The sequence below is a fragment of the Pogona vitticeps genome, chromosome 3 (genome assembly GCF_051106095.1).
Source record: "Pogona vitticeps strain Pit_001003342236 chromosome 3, PviZW2.1, whole genome shotgun sequence".
Classification (NCBI taxonomy): Eukaryota; Metazoa; Chordata; class Lepidosauria; order Squamata; family Agamidae; genus Pogona; species Pogona vitticeps.
In genome coordinates, this window is record NC_135785.1 from 54,635,968 (window position 1) to 54,655,062 (window position 19,095).

At 44.5% G+C, this 19,095-nt stretch overlaps 1 protein-coding gene across 6 annotated transcripts in view; it reads right to left on the minus strand.

Annotated features, from left to right (window-relative positions):
* The window catches only part of LZTS2 (leucine zipper tumor suppressor 2), a 79,773-nt gene that overhangs the window by 5,774 nt on the left and 54,904 nt on the right, over window positions 1–19,095 (minus strand). For all 6 annotated transcript variants that reach the window (XM_020790800.3, XM_020790799.3, XM_072995643.2 and 3 more), the window contains 2 exons: window positions 4,706–5,116; window positions 1,818–2,411 (listed from right to left, as the gene is read on the minus strand). In XM_020790800.3, the coding sequence (XP_020646459.3) occupies window positions 1,818–2,411; window positions 4,706–5,086 (975 nt within the window). In that variant the 5' untranslated portion in view covers window positions 5,087–5,116. The remainder of the gene's footprint in view (window positions 1–1,817; window positions 2,412–4,705; window positions 5,117–19,095) is intronic.

Below are 19,095 nucleotides of genomic sequence, written 5' to 3' on the forward strand. Positions count from 1 at the left end.
GCTCTGACCCAGAACTGTGCTTTCTGCCTTGCAGAGGAGAGGCACGGAAGATGTCAACCTTCTTCCCTCCAGGATGCTTCATTTCAGGAAGCTGCCTTAAGATGGGAGGGCAACCCCATCTTTCTGTGACCCAGGGTGTTTCTGCTCCTAGGTTTCCACAGCATGGCATTTGGAAAAGATAAGGAGCCACAAGAAAACTCTCAGAAGAAAAGCTAGAGGGTGGGCTTGGGGGGGAGTGGGGGAGCTAAAGCAGGAGCAGGAGGCAAAGAGCTCATTTCTGAAAGTGCGACACTTCCCGGGGATGACAGATGGCATATGTGGAGAAGCTGAATGGCACAAGCTGCAGCTGGAAAAGGTGCAGAGTGGGGTAAAACCATATTGAGTCGGAGGAAGGAACACCTGTGCTACAAAGACCATGTTTTAGGTTATTTCAGTTTAGAAGAAAAATAAAAGAGGAGTAACACGACAAAGATGTATAGAGAAAACCAGAAACTAGGGCCATCTGATGAAACAATGGTAGGAGATTCGGAATGAGTGGAAGGAAAACGTTTCTTTATGCAGCACATAGTTTAGCCTACGTAACTGACTTCTATTGCCTACCAACTCAGATGAGTTTAAATGAGGATAAAACAAATTAACAGAGGAGAAAACTACTAAAGACTTCTAGTATGGAAAATTATATAGTACCTCCAGACCATGCCCTAGTCTTTAGGAGAAAGCTATAGCACACATGTCCTGCTTGTGGTTTTTTCCGAGGAATCTTACCAGGCCATTGTGTGAAACAGGATGCCAGATTACAAAGACTTTTGACTGGATCCACCCAGGGTATTCTAAGCAGCAACAGATTTATTAGTCAGAGTGGCTGGGGATATAAGCTGCTATATCAAGCCTCAAAAGGACAATTCTAATGATAGTAATTTCTGAGTATCCAAACTGTTGCTACATCACTGAGATTCCATGCGTGCGTCACTATTCTGAGGGAAGAGCAAGGCAACAGGCTGGAAACATTCATGTAATGATAGCTATGGTGACAACATGTGCAACAATGCTCTTTTATTAGCTCTGTGTAATTTCTAATTATTATTCCTTTTTATACAAGACGGCAGGTAATAGAGGGAAGTTGAATGAAGCAGTTGTGAGATTTATGAGTAATAAGTAAAACATGGATGCTGCCAAAAACAGAATAGCCAATATGAAGAATAGCCAATATGAAAACTAAATACAGTACAAAGTTAATGATGCTAATGTTTACAAGAACTATGGTTCTCAGCATGCAGTGTCATCAGCCTAATCAACATCCACAGTATACTTTGGATAAGCAGTTCACTCCTTTCTGCCCTGATGGGATGGGGCACAGAGAAGAATGACAATGTGTCTTAGAACAATGGTTCCCACCCTTGGGTAACACAGGTAGTGGTGTTGGACTGGAACGTCCAGAAAACTTGGCCAACGCAGCTGGTGATGAATTGCAGTCCCAGAACACCTGGGTTGGAAACCACTATTTTAGAACATGGAAGAGTTATATTTCAGATTACAGCTTTCAGAATTTCCCCGCTCCAACTTTAGCCTACCTGGGCCTAAAAGGAGATCAGAGTTGTGGTATGTTATCAGTCATCAATCTACCAAATTCTGTCCCACAACACCCGCCATGGAAAACTAGCTAGCGAGTGGAACAAAAAGCTACTGCTGCCTTAAGCATCAAAAGTGTGGTGACAAAGACCAGAAACACCACAAAAGAGACAGAAACACAAGTGTCTTCCATGCTCTGCTCAACCCTCCTGCGTTCAGAGCCCAAAAAGCCTCCCCATGCTTCTCACCTGGCAAATGGCCACCTCGTTCTCATCCAAGCTCTCCCTCAGGTGCTGCAGCTCAGCTTCTCGCTCCCGCAGCTTCTCCTCCAGTTCGTGAACAAGCAAGGCTTCCTCAGCGCCGCCACCATGGACAGGTGAGTGCCCACCGCAGGAGCCACTGTCAGAGGAATGATGCCCACGGCCGCTCAGGGAGCCTGTGCTCTTGCTCGATGACGAGCGCCCGCTATCAGAGTTGGAAGGGCCCGTGAGGCCCCGGGAACTGCTACTGCCATGGCTGTCAAGGTTGATGTGGCCCATGGAGATGCTGACTGGCTCCATCTGCTGGCTGCAACCTGTACTGTACGTGGGTAGACTGGAGAGGGAGTTGCGCCCCGAATCAGACATTGTTCCCGAGTGAGAACTGGTACGGCAGCTCATGGAATTGTGCTTCTCTGGGTTGCCTGCAGGAGTGCCGCCAAAAAGCTGGGCAAGACTAGCTTGGCTTTCAGAAAGCACAGAGGTACCTGGACGCAGTGCCAAGTGCCCCTGCAGTGGGGGGTTACGATTCTTGGGCATGACGGGTTTGAAGGCTGTGGGGCGGATTAACGTCTTCTCCACGTTCTAAAAAACAACACAGAGGAACTAGATTGTAGGAGCAGGTTTGAACAGCAGAGAAAGAAATCAGAGAAGCAGAAACCCCTTTAATACACATTTGATTATATTCCAGCTAACACATTTTCTATGGTCAACAGATGAGGAACTGGGGGGTTTCCATCCCAGAACTTGGAATTAACAAGTTAAAAGCAATGTATTTGTTTGACAGGTAGATGAGAAGGGCATAATGAACTGACATTTCAAAATAACAGAATGAATGGTGTGTGTGTTAAATCCCTCTTTGAACTGTTGAATATCTCTGACCTTCCCTACAGAACACAGCCCGCCCAAGCTCACCCTCCCTGATCAGGGTGCAAAATTTCATGAGCAACCGTGGATCCAATTTTAATACTGTTCACTACTGTTGAAGAAAGCAACAGGCATGGTCCCTACTCTCTACAGTCCTTTTCTCTTAATTGACTACTTCCTTTATCCACCAGCATAAACTAGCAAGGCAGCATCATTCAACACCAAGTGAAATAACATTTCTCAGGAGAGATTCATCCCAACTCAAACTGCTGGAGACTTTTACCTCTCCCCCCAACCCTACCATCAAGAAATATTTAGCAATACCTGCACTTGGCATGGCCCTCGCTGGACAAATTCTGCCATGCCTTGCCACCCTGGATGCTTAAGGATCCAGGAGTCTGAACCCCTAGATGACTGCATTTCTGTGTCCAATCCTGGAGACTGGATCCCTGGATGAAGGTGGGTCTGCAATGAAGGAAGAGGCTGGGCCCCTCCTAGACTATGAGAATGCTGCAAAATAAGGGCACAAGCCCAGCTAAAATCCCTCATGTGAAATATTCAACTGCAGAAAAAGATGCCTCGGAAGAAGAGACTTCCTCAGGAGTTGGTGGTCTTCCTGTCAAAAAGCTCTTCCTCTCAGTGAGAGCAGTAGGCCAAACCCTACAGCTGAGCTCGAAGAAATCATAGAGGAGTACAGCTGGAAGGAACTAGAGAGGTCACTGAGTTCAGCCCCCTGCCAAAGCAGGAAACCCTCACATAAGGCTTCCCTGACAGATGGTTATCCAACAACAGTTCAAACATCCTTAGTGTTGAAGAATTCACCACCCTCATAGTCAGTCCATTCCACCGTCAAACAGCTTTCACTGTTAGAACACTTTTTCCTAACACGGAGTCCAAATCAACTTTCCTATAAATTTAAATCCTACCCTCTGTAGTTGCAGAAAACAAGCTAGTCCCTTCTTCCAAACTGAAGACAATCAAATATTTGAAGCTGGCTATCATATTGACTCTTAGTCCTCTTCTCCAGACTAAACATGCCCAACGCCTTCAACTGTTCCTTGAAGTTTGATTCCCAAATCTTTTACCATTCTCGTTTCTCTGTCCATGTTCCAGCTTTTCAACGTCCTTCTTAGACTGTGATGCCCAGAAGTGGATACAGTTTATCTGACTCTCTAGGACTCTGTTTGTCAGACTTACACTTTATACCTATCAGTCCTGATTCTGCACTTCCAAGGCACAGTATGCCACTGGTATGTGTTAATCTGCTCCTAGGAAGAGCCCTCCTTAAAGCAGAACCCCTATATATATATATCTCTACAGACAGAATGAAGAATTTGAGCTCTAAAGTCAATCTAAAGTATAATCAGGAAACAGCTGAACAACAGGGCAACCAAGTTACTGGTGAAGGAAGGAGTGGTGTTCTTTGCATTCCTTGTCTATATCACTTGTAACTCTCAAGATGTTACTAGAATGCAACTCAGTTTGTTCCTAGCAAGTCCAGTGAATACTGAGATAATAAGAAGAATAGTAACCCAACAACATCCAGCAAGTCATAAGTGGCCCATCTAAACAGATGAATATACAGTGGTGCCCTGCATAGCGACGTTAATCCATTCCAGGATTAACGTCGCTATCCGGATTCGTCGCTATGCGGGGGGGGACCTCATAGGAATGCATTAAACTCTGTTTAATGCGTTCCTATGGGGGGAAACTCACCGGTAAGCGAAGATTCCCCCATCCGGCCGCCATTTTCACTGCCCTGTAAGCGAGGGCAGGGCGCGAAAACACTGTGGGCGGCCATTTTGCTGATCCGGCGGCCATTTTGGAACCGCCGATCAGCTGTTTTCTAAACATCGCAATGCGGAGATCGGTAAGCTAAACATCGCAATGCAATCGCATTAGCGATCGCAAAAAACGCGTCGCTATGCGGATTCATCATTAAACGGTGCACTTGTTATGCGAGGCACCACTGTATGTGCAAGTCGTTCTGTACAGGTACCACCTCTTCTTACCTTCTCAAGTTTTCCCGAGACAGGAACCAACTTGGGGGGTGGCCCACGGATAGTGCCAACACGGGGCTTGTCATCTTGCAGCTCCTCTGTATCACTGCAGGGGCTGATGGGAGATACAGCTTCAGCCCAGTCTTCTTCTCTAGCATAAGCGTAGCTATTCTTCTTGGTGGGAAGTCCGTGGCACAGGGGCTCTTGGGAACCTGCCCCACCTGGCAGACGGAAAGGGCCGAACTCAGTTGTGGCCTTGTGGCAAGGCCGGCCTGAAATGAGACTGCTGACACTGCCCATGGTTGCAGGGGAGGAGCAGGCACTGTTGTGAAGCTGAGCAGCTCCTTCCGAGGCAGACTCAATGGAAACTGGTAGGGTCTGCACTATGGCCATGATGTTCCCAGTAGAAGTGCTGCAAATGGTCTGGAAAAGAGAAAGGATAACAACTGAAAATCTGAAGGCAAATCCTGACTTTTGTTTGGGGGCTACATTTATGTACTGCATGCAACTTTCTATTCCAGTGAAGTAAAATCAAGATGCCAAGTTCTGGAATGCTTATGTGGGACAGATTATTCACAGCTTTGCAATGAGGTGCCACCAATAAGCTAATGACACCCAGCTCTTAATGCTCCTTGTCCTCCAACACTGAGAAAGCAGTCAGGACTCCTGAACGTTGCCTGAGCTTGATGATGGGATTGATGATGGTAAACAAGCTGAAACTAGATCCTGACAAGACAGAGGTGCTGGTCAGTACAAAGTCAGGTTCAGGAATTAAAATCCAACTTGTTCTAGAAGGAGTTTCACTGCCCCTAACATTTCAGGTTTGTAGTCCGGGAGTGCTCCCTGACTTTGCACTGTTGCCGGATTCCCAGGTGGCAGTGGTGATGAAGTGGGCCTTTGCACAACTCCACCTAGCATGCCAGCTATGACCTTTCCTGAGTCATCTTGTCTTAGCTACAATCATCCATGCCTTCGTTACATGCTCTGCTTGGGGGACCCTTGAAGAAGGGCTGGGATCTTCAGTCGGTACAACATGCAGCAGCTAGGCTGCTAATTTGTACACTCCCGTAGTTGTAGTTTTAGAAGAGGTAGCAGTGTTAGTCTGTGCTAGCATAGAAGGAAAAAACAAAACAAAATAAAATAAAGGAGACAAAAATGTGGCATCTTAAAGACTTACTGCTACCTACACAAGTTACCAGACCTGCCTTCAGTGCTATTTTTGTAATGGAAAGGCATTTTATTCCATCCCTAATAAATAAATATATCAAAATATATTTGAGACAGGCAATGTCAACTGTGGTACTGTTTATCTTGCTGAAAGGTGCTCTGGAACTAGTGAAGACACAAATGTTTAATTCATTAAGTCTAGTAAGAGGTCAGACTGCAGCTCAACAAAAAAAATGCTAACTGTGACTGAAACCAGCACCCTTACTTTTCTTGTCAATTTTATTTCTCATGAAAAAAAAAACCTGTAGACTGATACCTAAAGTACTGCTATAGAAAAAGGAGGAGCAAAAGGCTAAACTCACTGAATATATTTTTTACTATCTGGTGTATAAACTTTACATTGCTATGCGTTTAGGAGAAATTGATCTGGTAAATCACGTTTTCCAAGTTTAATGCTGCAATCCTATGAGCAAGAAATTTATTCAAGAAGAAATAGGGAACATCAGACTTGTCTTGCTAACTACTGCAATTGGGCAACTTCTCTCTCTCTCTCTCTCACACACACACACACACACACACACACACACACACGCAAACACACAAACACACACACACACAAATTACTTAGCAGAAACCAACTGTTTCCATATCCGTTCACATAACTAATTCAGTTCCATGCCTAATAAACAGTACATGACTCACAAACACACATTTTCTTTTAAGAGACATGGTGACTGCAGAGAGAGGTGTCCTATTTGCAAAGACCCACACTAGGGCTCTCCTGCAGAAAAATGGGACGTTCAGACAGCAAGGCCTTGGCCAACCCAACTACAATAGACAACATAAGCAGCCTTTCTCTTGTATTAATAATATCCAAACCTCAAAGACAAGTCTTTCATGAGATAACAGAATCCTGGTCTTGGCGTGATACTGCTGACTAACAAAGGAGCCCACCAGTTCCGAACTCCATCCTCTACCAGGCCAGAGGTCAAAAGAAGGGTGTTGTGATGTTCTCAGTGGAGGCAATGAACACAAGCAGCTTAGAGAGACAGAGATGCCTCAGCAGTGCAAAGGGGTAAGCAGAAAACAAGCAAGGAAGCAAAAGGCTGGTCTTCCACATTTATGCTAGAAAAGCTAAACAAGTCTCTTGCTTTCTCCCTTTTGACAGAGAAATAATAGTTTCCAACCACAGAATCCCTGTCTAAGCTCCCAATTAATAGAGCAAAGGAATGAGATTGGAACTTAGTGTTTTCCAACCACAGAAGCGGGAAGATCTCTCTAGAAGAGCATGAGCAGAGTTTGTCTTCCATTTGTTATATAAAGCAGAGAAGGTTTTGTTCCATTGAATCCACCAACCTGGGCAGGCACACTAAATAAGGCAGTGGGAACAAGAACAGTGTTTACAAATCCTCACATGCCTCTCTCAACAGTAACTTGAACAGTGCATTTGCACGGAGAGCTTCAGTTGATTTTATTGCAGAGTTTTCTGCTGGGAATGCTCCCAAGGTCCTTGTGTTTGGCCATATGTCTAGACTGATATTGGACAGAATCCTGTTGGCCTAGTTCTGTGTGCATAAGCCTGATGATGTTGTCAGCCATTGACCTTTTACCTTTAATTAAAAGTTTCCTACTACTCCACCCTTAGGTTCTAAGGCTCACAAGAGATCCCTTTTGACCTTGTGAAGCCTAAGGACCAGCACCAGCAATTTTTAAACATTAAAGGCTCATTCCCCCATCCCAAGGCCCCAAAGAGCTTAGCGATAAAAGGCCATAGCTGAGCCATCAGGATTCCAGGCAGTTCACTAACTACTAGTTCTGGAAGAGTCATTACTACAACCTCCTTATTGCTATTATGTGCCATCAACCCACACCTGACTTATGTCAACCCTAACAAGGTTTTCAAGGTATGTGCAATATTTAATAGAACAACTCCTCAATGAATTTCTATGGCTGTGCAAGGATTTGAACCCAGGTCTCCCAAATTCTAGTCTGCCATTCTATCCAATACACCACACTGGCTCTCACATTAGCATCTTACTCACCCCAAGTACTTGCATACAACCAAACAAGTTTAATACATGTGAGGCAAGAACCAACATATCCCATATTTTAGAACAGGGCTTCTACTCTGTGAATCAGCATTTGCTATGATGGCTTAGAGATTCTGGGTGTTGTCATCTCGACAAATAATTTTCTGAACTCTGGCTTACAGTTCCCCCTCAAGATACCTAACCCCATAGAAATAGGAATTTTTCCCTGCTTGTGAGTTCATATGCCCAATGGGAGGAGGAAATTGGCTAAAGCAGGGAGAGACCCTCCCCCTGCCCAGCACAGCTTGCCTCCTTTCCTTTCCTATGGAGCATGTGAAACCCAGAATTAATTAATGCTGAAAGGAGCTAACAAACGACAGAAGTGATCAGAGTTCTGGGAACATCCCTGACACACGGCCTTCTCATGTCACAGCAATGTGAAAATAACCACATCCATTTGAAAGGCATTATCGGGCTGTGTTCAGAGTCTCTCACGGAGCCATAAATCTGGGAGGGAACTTGAGGGAGCACCAACTATTTCCTTAGGCATTCGTACTCCCAGGCTTTATTTCAGAGGTGCAATGTGTTCGGTCCTCCATGGAAGTCACAAGGGCCAAGGACATGCTCCTGCTCTTGCACAGCTGGAAAGAGGTAGTCTCGGAAGGGTACTTGGGATGACTTTAACTCCCATCAGGAGGGATATCCTGGCTACTTTCCTTTGCTTTAAAAAGGCAGGACGGGAAGCTGGGACAATGGTTAGCGATGCCCCCACAACACTCTTTTAAGAGGCCTGTTGTCCAGCTTGTTTTGACATATGGCAAGCCCTTTTCCTTTCTGCAGCTGCAGCCCAGAACTCGAAGCAAACAAGAAACCATATTATGCTGTGCGAACAGAAATGATTGCCCTGTCTTTATTATACACTGCTTCTGCTAATCCCCTCTTGGAATGGCTGCTTCCTCCTTCTGAAGAGCATCACACTGTTAATTCCTGTTCAGATTAGGAAGCTCTCAAACCACAGAGGAGCTGCTGATACTGGGCTACGGGTGGGAAGCCAAAATGTTCCAGGAGGCTTTTTTTTTCTCTGCCCTGCCACCAACAGAGAAAACAATGGGGGAGGGGAGGCCCAAACAGCAGCAAAATTCCCCCACCCACCCCATCCTGAAGCTTGCTTCCCTCTCCATTTACTGCTGTCCACAGAGCAGATTTCCTTTTTATAACCTGCCCTCTGTGCTGTGCTTTAAATAGAAAATGCCTGTGTCTCCCGCTCCTGCCAGCAGTTCAGGATCACTGAGTGGAACTAACTTGCATTTTATTCCATCCCTAAGCATTAGAACCAGTCTCTGCTCAGCTTCCATCTTGGCCAGTGCAAAATGCAACAAGGAGAGCACAAAACAGAGGTGGGGATTCACACAGGCCCTGGCTATGCAACAGGGTGCCAGCTATGGGGCAGAGAGAGCTGGGGAGATTAACATTTAGAGTCTCGGAAGTAATGTCCTGGATCTGCTTCTTTCATCTTGAAAACAAGTTTCCCTTGTACCAGTGCTTGTGTGTCTAATGAAACATACAGTAGCTCCCCTGTTACTTCTTAGAGTCAAGGGGATTTACACTTCATTGAACTGTTTCTAAGACTATCGAAGTGAGAGAAACCCTTGGTTCATGAATTTAGAAGGGACTGCTGAGAAGAACCCCTAGGTTGGGATTCTAAATCTAAAATCTGCAAATACATTGAAAATACCAAAAGGCCAAAAAACAATCATGAACAGCTGGGGGGAAGAGTAGGACACATACTTCCACTGAAGCATATCTGACATAGAAAAACTTCTGAAATGGTTAAGTTGGGTATGAAAGGGGACAGAGAGTGCCCTGGAAGCAGTGTTGTAACTTTTGTTCTCCTTGAATACTGCTAACACAAGAAAAAGGAGAGAGAATGAATGAATGGTGGCTGCAGGTGCTCTTGACTGACAAGTGAAAACCACACCGTCATGTTACTCATAGTTCCTCACAACAGAAAACAACAAGAAATTGCCATGACAATATCCAGAATATGATTTATTTAGGACTCTGATGCAGTATGGAATCGTATCAGATTAATGGTCTCTAACTTTAAAAAGAATCAAATAAATACTACACTAAAAACAGTAAACAAAATCAAGACTCAAAAAATAACAACACACATTCAAAGCAACAAAACACAACAATCCCTTTTTTAAAAAGCCTCCTAGACAGCCAGACTGGCCTCTCATGGAAGGGAATTCCAGAGTCTTCATACTACTATGATTTAAGTTATTTGTTAACTAGAGATGGGCATGAACTGAGCGAGGGCCAGGCACTCATGTCAGTTCACAAGCACGGCGCCTGTGCATTCCGTTCCCCCACTGGAATCCCCCACTCAGCAGCTGGCACACGCTCCTCTCCTCCTCCTCCTCTTTGGCTGTTCAGCCAGTCTCTGGCAAGAACAAGGGGTTCGCTGCTCCTCTTTCTTGGCTGATTGCCCACTCAGACAAGGAGGTGGGAAAGGCAAGCCCATGCTCTTACCAGGGACTGGCTGAACAGTTGAAGAGGAGCGCACTCCAGCTGGTGAGTGGGGCATTGGCCAGGGAGGTGTAGGAAGGGAGGTTTGTGCTCATTTCAGGTGACTTGGGACAGGTCTGCTGCGGAAAAACAGTGGTGACATAAATAATAGTGAGATCAAAGCAGGAGAATGGCCATTCTCATAAAATCTTTCCAAAGAGCAAACTTCATTTCTAGTATGTGTCATTCAAGTGAGCTTCCTAACCATTTCTATGATTGTAAAAGACATTATACTGAATCATGAGATGTTACTTTGATTCTCAAACTACAAATTCCAGATCCAGTTTCTGCCGACAATGTGAACATGAAATGGATTATATAAGACTTTAGCATTCAGAGAATGTGGATGTTTGGACAAAAGCAAAGATACGGGAAACAGAGGTCAGAAATACAGAATTTATATTACTCAACATTTTTCCATAACAATGAAGTCTGGAAACATGTTCAGGGAGGGAGGGAGGGAGCAAGGGAGTGAGAGAGAGAAAGAGATTGAGAGAGAGAGAGAGAGAGAGAGAAGGAGGGAGGGAGGGAGAGGGAGAGAAAGAAAGACCCTTGAAATGATGACCAAAAAAACTCAACAACCCCCCCTCCAAAAAAAAAAAAAACTCTTCTCAAAACCAAGGACAAGTTTGAAATTCAGCAATTTTATTGTTTCAGAGCACACATATTTCTAAAAACAAGATTTATAGTTTTGAAAATGGAAATGCAAAATAGACCGAGACTGAAAACAAGATAAAACAAAACTGAGATTGGCTAGTTCCCTTACACCAAATAGGAAATTATATCAATGAAAAAAACTGCACTCGAGGCCTACACTATATTATTAAGAGGCTAAGTCTCAATGATTTCATGTAATCTTTTCCCTGTGAAGGGGAGAATCCTATTAGTTTTTTAAGCACGCAGAAGACAAACTGCAGAAGTCATTGAGACTAACTGACAAGTTGTCAAATATGAGTTGGGCATGTAACCAGGTGTGTGACGAAGTACACAACTGACAGGAGACTGGTACCTTGTTAATTAATAGCTGCAGCTTCTGTGACTCCTCTTGTGTGCATGTGAAAACTCAGCAGTGCTGTGCCCTATATAAGCTCAATACTGTAATATTAAACAATCAAGTTGTAATCCTGTGCTCACTACTTGGAACTAAATTCTATTTAGTAGGGCATTTCCAAGCAAAAAGGCATCAGCTCAGGCTGTGAACTGTACTGTTATTGACAGTGAAAATGAGAGGGCTTCATACTTAAATCCAACGAATAACAAATCCCTGTGATGCAACCCTAGTTAATTCCTGACATGGTTGGTCCAGCATCCTCTCATGCAGCACACATACATACCGTCCTGGAATTCCCAGGATTTTACTGAAGGCTAGGAGAAATAAGTCATAAGGGAACATAAAGAGAATATTTTACAGACAGAACAGGTTATTTAAATACATGAAAAATCATATTTTCTATAAGAGTAGGTTACACAGTGTATAATTAACAGTCTGAGGTTAAAAAGTTGACATTTTGCTTCTAACCTATACAGTATTAAGATAGGTTGTACATGTAGCTTACATTTGGCATACAGCTAAAAACAGCATCGCTGATAGAACTTCTATGAAAAGAGAAGTACTTATAGCCTTAAGATTTATATTAATGCTATTCTGACAACAGAAACCCCCCTGCTTTTATAATGAACAATGAAATTCAAAAAGGTCAAGAAGCAAAGGTTAGGTATTGATGGAACATTCACTCCTCAATCTATCTGCATTCATCAACTTTTGAAGCTTGCTAGGCCAATGGACTGGAGGTTTGCTAAAGACTAACATGTGATTGGATGGAGAGTAAAGATGGGCATGAGCCATCAGTTTGTGCTGATTCATTTAGCAGTATTTGGCATTTCAAAGCCCTGCCTCCACTGGCAGGCGCCCACTCAGAGCAGCATCCAGAAGAGGCAGGGCAGGAAAGCCAGACTGCTATCTCCTAGTGGGTACCTGGCTGAGGAGGTGGGGCTTTGAAGTGCCAAACATCTAACCAACATCTCTAATGGAGAGTTCTGCCTGGAGGAAATAGAAGGCCAGTCTCGGTCTTAGCAGAATAGATCTGAAGTTAGGTGTACTGGGGCCAGAAACAGCTGGGAAAAGATGGTGAAAACTGAAAGAAGCTAGAGCTAAAATGTCAGACACAGCAGCAGCAAACACTGGCTTTCCAAGGGAAGAAAGCACACAAAGAAAAACAAATCTGAAGGTAGAGGTTAAGCAGTCCTACCAAAGGACTGAAAACAGTTTCACCAGATAAACATTTGAGCAGCTTGTGAGTCATCAGGTAGTAAAAACTCACAACCTTCTCTAATGAAGACTAGTAAGACAAAGATCCTTCCATTCTGCACCCTTGCCACTGATTCTTGAATGAGACAGAAGACTTCACAATTAAAACTCTTGACACAATCTATGAGTGCTAAGTGGAAATAAGTTAGGATCAGAGTAGTTTTATAACAAGATTGGTTTGGGAAGGGAATTAATCTTTGTAGGTGGTTATATCTTTAAAATACAGTGGTGCCTCACATAGCGAGGTTAATCCGTTCCGGATTAACCTTCACTATAGCGAAACATCGCTGAACGGGACAGGGAAAGCCATTGGAATGCATTAAACATCGTTTAATGCGTTCCAAAAGGCTCCTCTACTCACCGTTCAGCGAGGTTTCCTATGGCCGGCAGCCATTTTCGTGCCCTCGTTAAGCGAGGGGAGGGCGCGAAAACGGTCCGCGCGGCCATTTTGAGGCTTCCAGCGGCCATTTTGTCCGCCAAACAGCTGATCGTCGGAGCTTCGTTTTGCGAAGATCGGTAAGCCAAACGCTTACCGATCTTCGCAAAGCGAAATTCTCCCTATCTGAAGCTCGTTGAGCGATCGCATTAGCAATCCAAAAAAACGGATCACTATGCTATTTCATCGTTATACGGTGCGCTCGTTAAGCGAGGCACCACTGTACAGCAATAATTTTAAGCCAGCACTCAAAAGGGACGTGGTGGCACTGTGGGCTAAACTGCAGAAGCCTGTGCTGCAGGGTCAGAAGACCAGCAGTCGTAAGATCGAATCCACACGATGGAGTGAGCTCCCGTCGCTTTGTCCCAGCTCCTCGCCAACCTAGCAGTTCAAAACCATGCAAATGCGAGTAGATAAATAGGTATCATCTAAGTGGGAAGGTAAAATGGTGTTCCCTAGTCACGCTGGCCACGTGGCAATGGAAACTGTCTTCGGACAAGCGCTGGCTCTACGGCTTGAAAACGGGATGAGCACCGCCCCCTAGAGTTGGACACGACTGGACTAAAAATGTCAAGGGGAACCTTTATCTTTACCTTAAAAAGTACTGAGTTTTAACATCCAATCTGCTAAGTAATTTATATTATCTTGTAAAATGGTTTTAAATAAATCCTACTTTTTTTGTTTGAATTCAAAAAAAATTTTTGTCTGTGCCTTACCTTACCTTCAGTCTAATCCAGTTACTGTATAATAAAGGATTGTACCAGAAATCTTTGGTGACAGGGAAAAACAGGGTATAAGGTAAGCAATTGCTTTCAAAACACAGGGTCATATACTGGTAAACACCTTCTTTAAAAGTACAGTACAACTCCTAATTTCAGTTGCAAGAAAGCAGTCAGGAACTCTGAAGTTTTTGGACTACAATTCCCAGAATTCCCCAGCCATTATGACCATGGCAGGATTCAGGTAACTATAATCAAAAAGTAATACTGACCAAATACCTGTCAAAATGAATTGGCAAAGCTCAGAGGATGGCAGAAACCTGATCAGTCATCAGGAGAAGTTAACTGCCCCAGGAATCACAGTTTTTATGTTAAAATAGGCAAATTCACACCTATTTCAGTGTACTCTCTCCCCCTCAATGTGAATAAAGGAATATTGAGGGGTACAGAGTACACTGACATGTGAAAATGCCTGTTCTTCTCCACACTCATCAAGGATTATATTGGAGAAAAACCAGTATTCTCCTAGGTCAGTGATGGCGAACCTATGGCACACATGCCACATCTGGCACGCAAGGCCCTTTCTATGGGCACACGCTATAAGTCGCCATCGAGAAATACTTATCTGTCCTCCAATCCTGGATGCTGGCATTCCCCTCTGCTAGTGCAGTGGTCCAGTGGAGAGGTGCAATGTCTACCATTACCGGTCTAGCCCAATGGGGGACTGGAGGACCGGTAAGTATTTCTTTGTTGATACTGCCCATAGGAAAAACACAAGCATTTAACCCTTTCAGTGCAGGGGCAGTTGTTTTTTTCTAAACGAAAACCTCAGTATTCAATTTTAATTGCAGTTTTGGCACTTTGAAACAAATAAGTTGGGTTATTCCAAGTACAGTGGTGCCTCGCATAGCGAGGTTAATCCGTTCCGGATTAACCTTCGCTATGCTGAAGCATTGTTGAACGGGGCAGGGATTTCAATTGGAACGCATTAAACATGGTTTAATGCGTTCCAAATGAGCCAAATACTCACCGTTCAACGAAGCTTTCTAATGGCCGGCAGCCATTTTCGCGCCCTCGCCTCGCTTAACGAGGGCGCGAAAACGCTGCGCGCGGCCATTTTAGGCCATTTCCCGGCTTCCGGCGGCCATTTTGGCCGCCGAACAGCTGATCGGCGGGGGTCGTTTTGCGAAGATCATAAAGGTGCAAGGCAGCATGCTGTTCCATTCTGGGAGTTCATTCCTCTCATCAAATTTGCAATTGCTGTCTTTATTTATTTATTATTTCAACTTATCAGCACAAAACAGTAAACCAGAGAATCACAACCATGAATCTAGACTATAGTCACTTATCACATGTCCCCATCAGCTGCTGAAATCATCATGACCCACAAAGGCAAACTGCAGAACAGCTGTTGTTGTTTAGTCATTAAGTCGTGTCCGACTCTTTGTGACCCCCACGGACCAGAGCATGCCAGGCTCTCCTCTCTTCCACTGCCTCCTGGAGTTTGGTCAAATTCATGTTGGTAGCTTCAATGACACTGTCCAACCATCTTGTCCTCTGTCATCCCCTTCTCCTCTTGCCCTCACACTTTCCCAACATCAGGGTCTTTTCCAGGGAGTCTTCTCTTCTCATGAGATGGCCAAAATATTGGAGCTCAGCTTCAGAATCTGTCCTTCCAGTGAGCACTCAGGGTTGATTTCCTTCAAAATGGATAGGTTTGTTCTCTTTGCAGTCCAGAGGACTCTCAAGAGTCTCCTCCAGCACCACAATTCAAAAGCATCAATTCTTTGGCGGTCAGCTTTCTTTATGGTCCAGCTCTCACTTCCATACAACACTACTGGAAAAACCATAGCTTTGGCTATGCAGACCCTTGTCAGCAAGGTGATTTCTCTGCTTTTTAAGATGCTGTCATCGCTTTCCTCGCAAGAAGCAGGTGTCTTATAATTTCGTGGCTGCTGCCACCATCTGCAGTGATCAGGGAGCCCAAGAAAGTAAAATCTGTCACTACCTCCATATCCTCCTCTTCTATTTGCCAGAGGTGATGGGACCAGTGGCCATAATCTTAGTTTTTTGATGTTGAGTTTCGGACCATTTTTTGCACTCTCCTCTTTCACCCTCATTACAAGGTTCCTTAATTCCTCCTCACTTTCTGCCATCAGAGTGGTATCATCTGCATATCTGAGGTTGTTGATATTTCCTCCGGCAATCTTAATTCCAGCTTCGGATTCCATTACCAGTTCTAACTGTTGCTTCCTGTCCCACATATAGATTTCTCAGGAGATAGATAAAGTGGTCAGGCACCCCCAGTTCTTTAAGAACTTGCCATGGTTTGCTATGGTCCACACAGTCAAAGGTTTTTGCATAGTGAATGAAGCAGAAGTATATGTTTTTCTGGAACTCTCTGGCTTTCTCCATAACCTCCATGTTAGCAATTTGGTCTCTAGTTCCTCTGCCCCATCGAAATCCAGCTTGTATCTCTGGGAGGTCTTGTTCCACATACTGCTGAAGCCTACCTTGTAGGATTTTGAGCATAACCTTGCTAGCGTGTGAAATGAGTGCAATTGTACGGTAGTTGGAGCATTCTTTGGCACTGCCCTTCTTTGGGATTGGGATGTAGACTGATCTTTTATTTATTTTATTTATTTATTTATTCAATTTATATGCCGCCCACACTACCCAGAGGTCTCTGGGTGGCTTACAATCCTCTGGCCACTGTGGATCTCTTTTGTGATCGCAAAAACTCCGTCGCTAAGCGACTTCGTCGCTCAACAGAGCGATCGCTATACGAGGCACCACTGTAGTTCCACTGGAATACCATCACCTCCATTGGTCTTATTGTTAGCCATGCTTTCTAAGGCCCACTTGACTTTACTCTCCAGGATATCTGGTTCAAGGTCAGCAGCATTGAAATCATTCTATCATTTTTGAGATTGTATGCCAGTACAGCTTTTCCCACTCTTTTGTTGACTATGAGAGCTACTCCATTTCTTCTACAAGATTCTTGCTCACAATAGTAGATATGATAATCGTCTGAATTGAATTTGCCTATTCCCATCCACATTTTAGTTCACTGATGCCCAGGATGTCAATGTTCATTCTTGCCATCTCCTCTTTGACCACATCCAGCTTCCCAAGGTTCATAGATCTTACATTCCAGGTTCCTATGCAGTACTTTTCTTTGCAGCATTGGACTTTCCTTTCACTTCCAGGCACATCCGCAGTTGAGCGTTCTTTTGACATTGGCCCAACCACTTCATGAGCTCTGGAGCTATTTGTACTTGTCCTCCATTCTTCCTCAATAGCATATTGGACACCTTCCGACCTGAGGAGCTCATCTTCCAGAGTCATATCTTTAAGCTTTTTGTTTCTGTCCATGGAATTTTCTTGGCAAAGATATTGGAGTGGCTTTCCTGTTCCTGCTCCAGGTGGTTCGCGTTTAGTCAGAACTGTCCACTATGACCTGTCCGTCTTGTGTGTCCCTGCATGGCATAGTGTGGGGAAAATTTATGCTGTTATGCTGTTACAATGTATATGTCTGTGGCAGTAGCAAATGTATATCTATGACAATGGCAGGCCTCATGCTAAAACTGCAAGTCACTAGTTTCCAGTAAGGATGATCATTAACCTGCTGTCTATTGTCTCTGGATAATGTAGTTAAAGTGTTCGTGTATTCAGGAACTTGTCTGTGTATTTGGATGGTATCTGTGCCTGTTTACTATTAACTGTTTACCAGCCTGTCTGTTTGCTAATCACTCTGTTTACTGATGCCTGTGTATTCAGGAAATTAGTTACCTCTGTATTGATTAACTAGAGCAAATGTAGTAGGGGGATACAATAAAAGAAGAGGAGGCGGGGGAACGAGAGATTCCGCCTCTGAACAGCTGCCATACACTCGAGTGTCCCGTCTTTTCTTTTCCTGTCTCCTTGCTGGTTGAGGAGAAAGATCCCTGCCCTGAGGCTTCATCTGCAAGATCCCTACTTCCTCTCATCTTGCAGATCCCGACAAAATGGTGCCCTCTCTGAGGAAATTCACCTCTCTGAGGTCCATTCTTGAAGACCACCTACTCATCACGCCCGGTATGGAAGGGCTACAGCGCGCGCACGCATCCTCTGGATCCCGATGAGTAGGACTGAGGTCAATTTTCGACAATTCGCACTCATCTCGCCTGGCACAGGCCCCAAGACGCGTCAATCATCCGCAAGGATCCCTCGGGTGAGTGGAATTTGTCAAGTAAGACACCTACACTTCTAAGAAATATGGGGACTTTGTTATCAAGTCTTCAGGAACAATTTGTAGTGTGTACTTGCCTTCAAGACACACGTAACATCCTTTCCGATCCAGAATTCGAGGCTAATCTAATCAAACAACTCCCTCAAATTCTGCCTCCCCTCCCTTCAGCCTCTTTGGCTTCCCTGCTGCACCCTTCGTCTCATTCTGACCAGCCTGATGAATTAAAAGCACTGCCACCTCAAGCAACTGAGATTGATAACCATCCTTCAATGGATACAACAGATGCTTGTGCAGAAACTGGTGTCATTTCTGCCCCTCCTGTCATTGAGGGAGCAGCAGAAACACAGAGAGATGTGCCAGCTGTTTCTGCTAGTTGTGAATTGTTCCCATCTCAAGGCATCCGCAAACTGCAAAGCAGTAACCAGGACAATGGGATGGACTCTTTATCTGCCCCATGGCTTAATGACTGCAAGGCCTTGACAAAAGATTCCTTTCCTCCAGCAGAGGTACTCACTTGCCTTCAAGAATGGCAGGATTTAGCATTTAAGCGAGCAAAAATTAATGCTGGTGCATCCCCTGATGGTCCTCTAATGTTTATGGGAGGAGCTGCATTTGCTACTGCTGTTCAGCAAAGCTTCATGACAACAGCTTTAACTCAAGCAGCAGAAGTATCTATAAACGCATTCCAATCAGCAAATCAAACTGCATGCCTGACTCCCTTCCTTGCTGGTCTGAAAGAATCAGCAGCTACCTCAGTATCTCCGCCGGTTCAGCCAAAGTTGCATTATGTCCCAGCGAATTGGGACCCAGGCCCAGATTTCTTTGATATCATAGACTGGGGGTACAAAAGCAGCTTTACAAGCATTTGATGGATCATATAAGGAAGGGGAGGAAGAAGAGAATCTAAGGGGGGTAACTGCTACACCCCAACATGAAGCTT